General features: G+C 41.6%; 1 protein-coding gene across 1 annotated transcript; it reads left to right on the forward strand.

Annotated features, from left to right (window-relative positions):
- The first annotated feature begins 3,366 nt into the window (after window positions 1–3,366).
- LOC115775022 (endosialin-like) lies at window positions 3,367–7,714 on the forward strand. The gene has a single exon (XM_030722470.1). It carries the CDS (start codon window positions 3,590–3,592, stop codon window positions 5,672–5,674), a length of 2,085 nt encoding a protein of 694 aa, XP_030578330.1. The 5' UTR covers window positions 3,367–3,589; the 3' UTR covers window positions 5,675–7,714.
- The last annotated feature ends 1,502 nt before the right edge of the window (window positions 7,715–9,216 follow it).

The raw sequence follows: 9,216 nt of genomic DNA on the forward strand, positions 1-9,216 counted from the left end.
CCACCTTGGCCCGGACCTCTTCCCCCTCTCTCTCTCTCCCTCTATGTGTGTGGAGTTTGCATGTTCTCCCCATGTCTGTGTGTGTTTTCTCCGGGTACTCCAGTTTCCTCCCACAGTCCGAAGACATGCACTTACTGGGGTTAGGTTAATTGGCCACTCTAAATTGCCCATAAGTGTGAATGTGAGAGTGGATGTTGTCTGTGTTCATAAGAAATGACTCCATGCTTGTGTTTCTTTTCTTCCACCCTAAGCTGAGACAGTAACCGAGGTGGACACAGACATTTTTGCAGTTCGACAGTGACATCTTTGCTATCAGATTTGAAAATGGTACATTCTCTGTGGATTACCAAATCTTTGTTATTCATGAAATATTTACTAAGACTTTGTTACAGTTGGGTTGTAAATAGTAAACCAGTGACAGATGTTTATATAACTTCTGGTCTACTTTCTTCTGAATTGTTCTTTCCCAGCAGACAGATGACAACTGTCCCAGAGGATGACTTTGTCTATCAATCCACAGCTTGATGTTGCTCACTTCTGGACCTTCCAACCTGTGCCTCTGATGGTATGGATTTATATGGTTATTCTGGCTGAGGATGGCAGCCTTTCAGGTAAACAGCAGAAAACAACTCAGAGGATCAAATGGGTATTTTTTTTAAGTTTGATTACTGTTAATTCAAAATTATTTGTTTTATAATGAATATTGACCTGTTTTCTCTGTACCTTTGCAGTGACACACTGACCAAGAAGCCTGGTTGAGATTATATCATCCAGAAATACAGCCAGACAAAAAGTTTTCTGGACTCTTGATGGCAACAGATGGTTAACATCTTCACTGCAGACATAACTGAAAATCATGGGTAAGGATATAATTTTATGTTGCTGTATTGGTATGTATGTGTATGTGCGTGTATTCTATTCCAAGAAACAGGTCTGGTGAAAACTCAGTTACCGTGATGACAGATTCTATGAACTAAACCTGTTCACTGACAGTATCTGTTTCTTTCCCTTCTGCTGCACCTGAACCAGCTGACACAATTAGATTTTATCTTTTAATTTACGTGCTTGAAGTTAAAGTTCACAGTGGGGTGCATTACTTTGAACAAGTTTGCATCTTTGCAAACTAGAAATGGTAAATGGACTAGTTCTTATATAGCGCTTTTCTACTCAGATATGAGCACTCAAAGCGCTTACACAACACGTTCACATTTACCCCATGCACACGCATTCATACAAGCACTTCCGTGATTATTTAATTAAGCTAAGTGCTTTAATCGTCTAACATTCACTCACATTCATACTCCGACGGAACGGTCGGAGAGCAACTTGGGGTTAAGTATCTTGCCCAAGGATACATTGGCATGCAGCCTGCAGTAGCCAGGAATTGAACCACTGACCTTCCAATCAGTAGGTGACCTGCTCTACCTACTGAGCTACAGCCACCCCTAAATCCCACTTAGACATTATTTTCTTGTTATATTTAATAAGTTCCTAATCAGATGCCCTGGCCGCCTCCTGGGTGAGGTGTTCCGGGCATGTCCCACCGGGAAGAGGCCCCGTGGTAGACCCAGGACACGCTGGAGAGATTATGTATCTCTCCAGCGTGTCCCTCCGGGGTCCCTCCGGATGAGCTGGAGGAGGTGGCTGGGGAGAGGGAAGCCTGGGCTTCTCTGCTTAGGCTTCTGCCCCCGCGACCCGGCCCCGGATAAGCGGAAGAAAATGGATGGATGGATGGATTTAATAAGTTGTTAATGATATAGACAGCAATCAGTGAACATTGTGGATTTATTAACCGCTGCTGACAGTGAAGTAGCTGCCAGGTTGTCAGTCTGTTCCCCTGAAACATGTACCGTACATTACTGTAGCAATCGCTGTTTGCTACAGTAATTTCACAGTGCCATGGTGAATCCTGGTATCAAACTTCCCTTGATCAAGTTTGCTTTCTTTATTTGTGCAAGTGCTTAACTCAGAGTGGACATACTCAGAGGTGATTGAACAAACTGATCAGCAGCTCTCTAACTGAAAACTGAGTTGGCCACCTCAGAGTTGCTCATCTGAGCTTGTTGTTTTGTGGACCAGAGCCCTTTTTACTCATAATTTACCCCAAAAGATATATTGTTTTCTCATAATTTATTGTAATTTTAATTTATTCCCTTTCAATTCTAAATATATGGTCATTAATCTGGCATCAATTTTAAAATAGAGATTTTGTGGAAAGTGCTGGTCCCACTGTTTTTGGAGCTTTACCAACACTATGGACAAAAAGTAATGATCCCTTGTCCTCTGTGACATTTTTGTTTCATCTGTCTCTACAGTAGACCCCCCCAGTTTGGAATATAAAATTGCATAGCTGGAATACTAATTTAAATTACATCTGACCAAAGACTAAGTAAGCAGTTTTCAGCACTTAAATGTATCCTGTCCTACTTTGCTCCTTTGTACAATATAAAAAAATAGGAAATTGTAGATAATGACTAAAAGTGTACTTAGCTTCAAGTGCACTTTAACTTTTTCCCTACAACTCTGTCTTTATAGGTGCTTACACCTATGGGTTCTGCAGCATACTGCTTGATTTATTACAGACTCAGAGGATTCTGCTAGTGAACACCCACCCATCTGACCCCACATTCTTTACTTCTTAACCCCCTCTCCCAGAAACACACAACCAAGAGCTTACTCCATCTAACATGTCACATTTAGAAACACAAGTCTCCATTTCACTGGACTGGCTTTGTTTTCATAACAAACCCAGAGGCCTTCTTTCACTGCACTGACCTTGGTGACTTTTACTGCATATCTATCACAATCTGAGCATTATTAGCATGGAGGAAAGCACTGTTGTTTTCACTGTTTTAGGTACAAACCTTTTGTGTTGAACCACGAGTCATCTCAGCACACTTTACATTGTAAAGTCTGGGCCTTATCTATTCAAGACATCGTTTAGTCTCCTGTGAGCTATTATAAATAAGAAAATGTTTTCCAAGTGCCACCGTTTTATGTACATATATGAATGTGCCAGTGTGAATGGGCGCATACATATCTGTCGGCATGTCCAAATGGCAGAGCACCAACTATATCCATGGATGGAGCTTATAAGCTTATATCATATGTCATTTGGTTATATAACATACCCTAAAAACAAAAGAAATGCATAGTTTGCTATTCCTCCCTCAACTCTGATGCAATATTTCACATAGTTCCCCACCACCACCTCTTTCAAAAACATACGATTCTTCTCAACCCCCCCTTTCCCTTTCTAAACATCCTTACTGTTGCTAAAGCTCCCTCCTTCTGACTCCCCTTTCCTTTTCTCTCCTCCCTTTCTGCTTCCAGAAATATTGAGGCAGGCTGCACACACTCAGCTTCAGAGCAGCTCAGTATCAGCCGTATAGAGTGAAGACCACATACAGACAAAAAAAAAAGTTAAAATTTAGGGAGGACATTTCTGATAGGCAACAAAACCAGCCAATGTAACATTAAAAGGAAACTTTTAAGGGCAGAAGATAAAATTCTGGAGGAAATTAGGGTGAGAGATAGGCAGAGTAAAGATATAAGACCAGTTCTAAAAAAAAAAAAAAGAAAAAAAAGAATGGGGTCTCTGGTGAACAGTGCTGCTGCTTTTCTATCAACCTCCCTGCTGGTATTGCTCTTTGGATTTTCTTCAGTCCTGGCCCAGGACCTGAGAGAGACAGATGCACTATGTAATTCAGATGGCTGCTTTGTGGTCTATTTTCAACGCAAAACCTTTCTGGACTCATGGAGGGCCTGCAAAGAAAAAGGTGGCAACCTGGCCACCATCAAACAGAAGGAGGATGCAACTACTATTGCCACTCTCTTTTCCACTGTAGACCTGCGCCACTCGCGTACCAAAGTCCAAGTATGGATTGGTCTTCAGCGCCAGCCTCGCCAGTGCACTACCACACACCCATTGCGGGGTTTCTCTTGGACTACTGGTGACCAGGACACAGAGTATACCAACTGGCAAAACGAGGACTCCCCTAGCTTGTGTTCAATGCCTCGCTGTGTGGCTGTGAGTTACAGCACTCAAGTGCAGGATGATAACTTTAAATGGCTAGATGGTGCTTGTGTAGTTTCTGTAGATGGGTATCTTTGCCATTATGCCTACAAAGGAATGTGTCCTGCCCTGTGGAGTGAGGGAGAAGGCAATGTTAACTACACCACACCATTTAACCTTCTGAGTACACTGCTAACCTCTGTACCCTTTGGATCTGTTGCTACTGTACTCTGTCCTACAGGCACCAAAGAGGAACAGACAGTTGTGTGTATGCTGAGGGAAGATGGCTCAGTGGGGTGGTCAAGAGAATCTCCCCTTTGTTCTCATTTCTCCAACCTGTGTGAACAAGATAATGGTGGATGTGAGCATTTCTGTATCTCAGCTGGTGGTCATGTCTTCTGTAAATGTGCTGATGGGTATCAACTTGGTGAGAATGGGCAGAGCTGTCACCTGTCTGTACTTTGTCAAGGTGCCTCCTGTGAATTTGAATGCCTGCCCCTCTCAGATGGCTATCGTTGTGCTTGTCTTGATGGATACACGCTTGCACCAGATGAGCGCACCTGCCTTGATGTAGATGAATGCCTCCAAAGTCCTTGCGAGCAGATATGTGAGAATTATGAAGGTGGGTTTGAGTGCTATTGTAGGAAAGGTTTTGAACTCATGTCTGATCACTCCTCATGTCAGAAGATAGAGGAAGGAGACACTATCACTCCTCCTTTGCCTTGGATCACTCGCCAGGCTGGACCTGCATGGGACTATGACTGGAACTCAGAGCAGCGCCACACTGGCTGGCCTACACAGGAGGAGCAATCTCTGGACTGGCTAACAGATCCACCCAGAGTTTTAAATTCTGGTGTAATTTGGCTCACCAGTATCCCACAAGAGGAATTGTCTTATGATTCAGCACTGGAGCCCTTGACACAGGATACTGCCAAAGATGAAGAAGATATAGGCAGAGTTGATTGGTCGGAGGGGGATCAGAGATCTCAGTCTGAGCTGAATGTTTTCTCATCAACTACCTACACCACTCTTCATCCCTTCAGCTCTACCACTATCACAGACTGGTACAAGAAAGATGAGGAAGCAGCTACTACAGCTCCTCCTTTGTATTCCACCTCAACTATCTCAGAGGGAGCTTTGAATTGGTGGACAGATCTCACCACACTGAGCCAAAGTCCAGGAAAACCACATCATTCTTTTACAGACGATAACATGCCTAGAGATTCAAGCTACCACAAAGAGTCAGAAGGGGAAAAACAGAGGAATCTCCTCAGGGAAAACATTCAGTTCAAAGAGGAGGAGTTAAACAAAGAGGAAAAGGACTTTGTAGAAATTACCCACAGTCAAAACCTGGCTGTTCCCACCAAATTTACGTCTTCCCAGCCACACCTAATTGAGGAAGGGAAGAGTGACGACAGCTTGGATTCTGCCACAAAAGACGGGCGACAGAAACAGGGGAGCATTTGGCTCATAGTGGGGCTCTTCATTCCCATCTGCATCTTCATTGTGGTAATGTTGGCACTGGGTATTGCCTACTGCAATCGCTGCGCAGTTAAGTCACACAATAAAGATGCCACTGACTGCTACCACTGGATCTCAGGGGCTCATGATAAACAAGGAGATTCTAACCCCTCAGCAGGGACCCAGACCCATGTTTAAAACAGAGAAGGCAAAATCAGACATTTACGTGAATAAACTTTGTTTTAGAGGTAAAGAAGAGTGGATGATGAAGCTGGTCACAGCCAAGACAAAAAAAAATCTTCTAACTACTGAAATTGTGGACTGTTTGAACACATTTGGATATAACTTTTGAATAACCACTAACAGAGGTGGGAAAAGTACACAAAAACTCTTTTGGGAATAAGGTCTCTTGTAGAGAGTACTTTTAGCATACATCCTTTATAAAAATGTGTGTTAGCATTTATTGATTTCAGCATTTCACTTTTGGAAGTAATTCCTGCTTAGAGCCTTAGCAGAGGTGGTAATAATAATTTGTGGTAATAAAAGGAAATGGAGGTCCCTTTCAAACAGAGTACTCAAGGCTCACTCAGTTAATTTCAATAGCAGATCACTGCAGATAACATTACTTTTAAGTATGTTAAAGGGGATTTATGTGTGCAGTTAGGTCTCAGTGTATAAAAGGAAAATATCCATGAGGAAGGACATTCAGGCATAGAATATCACTGTGGAGAGCAGAATTGTTTAATACAAAAACATTCTTTCTAAATACAGTTCTTGTCACCAGTTTGTTTTTTTGTTGTTTTATTTACACACACACACACACACACACACACACACACACACACACACACACACACACACACACACACACACACACACACACACACACACACTTTTTTTCAATGACGAAAGAAAAGAGCATAAAGTGAAGGGCTTCTCATCGCACAGATACTGGTTGTAGCCGCTGTTGTGTGACATCGACATGTTTCTGACGCTTTGTAACTCTAATTCCTTAATACAGTTCAGAAATGTTTTTTATGTTGGATGAAATCCAGCGGTGCGCAAATTGCTTTAAGTGCAGCTGCTGATGGAGCTTCACATTTTTAAATTCCTAAATGGCAATCCAATCTCAAGAGATTCATGAACTACATTCCAAATTGACAAAGGGGGAAAGGAAATGTATACAAGCTCAAACAAGATACTGATAAAATGTCACATTTTTGTGGTTAAAGGTGTTTTTGATGAAGTTCAAAAAAGTTCCATTTGCATTTTTAATATTTTAGGGACAGACTATAAACTATGAACATCAGTTGTGTGCCACAATTTGCTAAGAATTTATGAATTAAAGATCATGACAAGTGCTCAGTTTGAAAGTTTATTATTGATCATGGAAATATTGACCAGTATGTTTAAATGCATTTGAAAATCCAAATCTACTAAACAGATTAAATATATGACAAGGGCTTTGAATGTATTTGTGTCATAATTTTTTATGATATCACTTGATATTTCTCATGTACCTTCATCAGACTATTTAACAGTGGAGAAAATTGTAAAGGTATTTTTAGTCACTTGCAAAGAAAAAGAGAAATGAATGTGGGTAGAGGAGGGGATGGTTGTTTGTGACAATAAACAGTAAATGGAAAAGAGGGTCCTTCCTTAGGAAGTATTTGTACAGAAAATACAACAGGATAATTCTGGCCCCACTGACAGGAAGCATTGTGATTATACTGACTAATGGAATCCACTAATCAAAACCAGGTTCTGTCTTTGGCTCTCAAAGGGGGTCTCACTCTCTCTTCTCTCTGTCTGACCTATTTTCAACATTATCATCTTTGCAGATTTCAGTATATGGACACAGTCCTCTCACCTGTGAACAGAGCTATACTCTCCTCTTTCTTATGTTACTTATATTATTAATAAAAGTGGTCTTAGTTTGTTAGGTTTGCCCATTAGTACTTCCCATTTTAGTATATCAATAATAACAAGTTGTGCACAGATCTTTTGCACATGAACATAGTGCTGTTACTAAAAAGAAGTGCAGCCCAGAAGAAGCAACAAGACAGTTAAGAGCTATACAACCTCAGGTTCCCCTTTGTCAACACAGTTCTGAGGGCTCCAGCGATTATTCAAATTCTGTTTCTACCAAATTTTATGGGAGTTAACTTGGGATATTTGACTTTATTTTTTTTTTTTTTTTAAGCCTGTCATGTCTGGCAGATCTTGCAAACAGAACTGTGATCTGAATGCATTGTTGTGCCAAACATATTTGCTATTTCAAGATGAGCTCTATAGGTTCTCTGTAGGCTCCTCTTGTTAGTGTGTGACCCTTTATTTTATTTGAATTTATTTTTAAAATGCTATGTGACAAATTGTACTGGAGCTGACAGGCTTATAGGAAAAAGAAAGAAAAGAGAAAGGGATGGAGAAAGAGGAAGAAGAGAGGAAAAAAAAGAGAAAATAGAGAGAAAATAGAAAAAAGAAACAGGAAAGAGTGCAAGTAAGTAAACCAAATAGTTCATCACTTGTTAAACATGATATTGACAATATTTGCAAAATTAAACATTGTGTGGGGAAAACAAAATAAAAAAAGAAGCATAGTTACACAAACCAACCATTTTGTGTTATTATTACGTGGGTGTATGTGTTTGTGTCATGAAATGTACTTACCAATGAGGGGAGAACACCACAGCTCTGCCCATCAGAAGCTAGAGGCGGGCAAAGAAAGCCCCAGGAAGCCCAGCCCCCCCCCCAGCTGAGAAGCAAGGGCCCCAGAGAACCCGAGGTGATGAGAAGCCAGCCCCCCCCCCCCCCCCCCCCCAAGGAACCACCCGACCCCCACCCCAGGCAAGGTGTAAGAAATCGGAGTGTGTGATGATCCATCCACCCCTCCCCTTCCCCAACTTGTAAGTGTATGTGTTTATGTTTGTGAATGAATGAGGTGTATAGGGTGCAGTTAAAATTGAGGGGACAGTTGTGTCACAAGCGTCAAGTCAAGTTTATTTATATAGCACATTTTACACAACAACAATTGACCAAACTGCCATACATAAATTTAGAATTTAGAACAAATTTAGAACCAAATCCTTAAACACAGAACCAAATTATTGTTGTTACATGTCAAAACATATAACAGCATTTCAAAATTTCAGAACACCCATCCAATGACAGAGACAATTAAGAGATAAGTGTTCTGTGGCTTTGCTGCCATCAAAAGGCGCTAGCATTTAGACCACCCATCCAAAGACAAAGACAATCGACAAAAATAGGAGATAAGTGTTCTGTGGCCGTGCTGCCGTCACAGGCGCTGCCATTTAAGGGATAAGAGGGAAACAAAGTGAAACAATAGGGCAGGTGAGGAAAAAATCATCCCATAATTTGCCCCATAATGGGGGAACAATATGAGGTTGAAAAAACCTCTGCAATAGTGCAGAATAGCACATTTAAAGCCTGGAGAGCACTAAGGTGGGTAGGGGAGGGGCTGCCAGCGGAAAAACAAAAACGCTGGTCGTCAGAGCTCGCCCACACTGCCCCCCCAAAACCCTCCATGTCTAAACTGCAAATAAAATTTGGGGACAGACAGTAATGAGGATCCGAGTGGACCCAGATCAACCTCTGGGTAACATGCCTGCCCCAAAGGTCCTGTGTGAATCAAGTTGTATGTGTGTATGTGTTGTGAATTATAATGACTGTAGTGCAATTAAAAAGGAGAGGCAAGTGGCCATGCGGCTCTGCACGTG

The sequence above is a fragment of the Archocentrus centrarchus genome (assembly GCF_007364275.1).
Source record: "Archocentrus centrarchus isolate MPI-CPG fArcCen1 chromosome 18 unlocalized genomic scaffold, fArcCen1 scaffold_23_ctg1, whole genome shotgun sequence".
Taxonomy (NCBI): domain Eukaryota; kingdom Metazoa; phylum Chordata; class Actinopteri; order Cichliformes; family Cichlidae; genus Archocentrus; species Archocentrus centrarchus.

Bases quoted from the DNA above. Each gene is read 5' to 3' on its own strand.
- LOC115775022 (XM_030722470.1), top strand. From the start codon at position 3,590: ATGGGGTCTCTGGTGAACAGTGCTGCTGCTTTTCTATCAACCTCCCTG.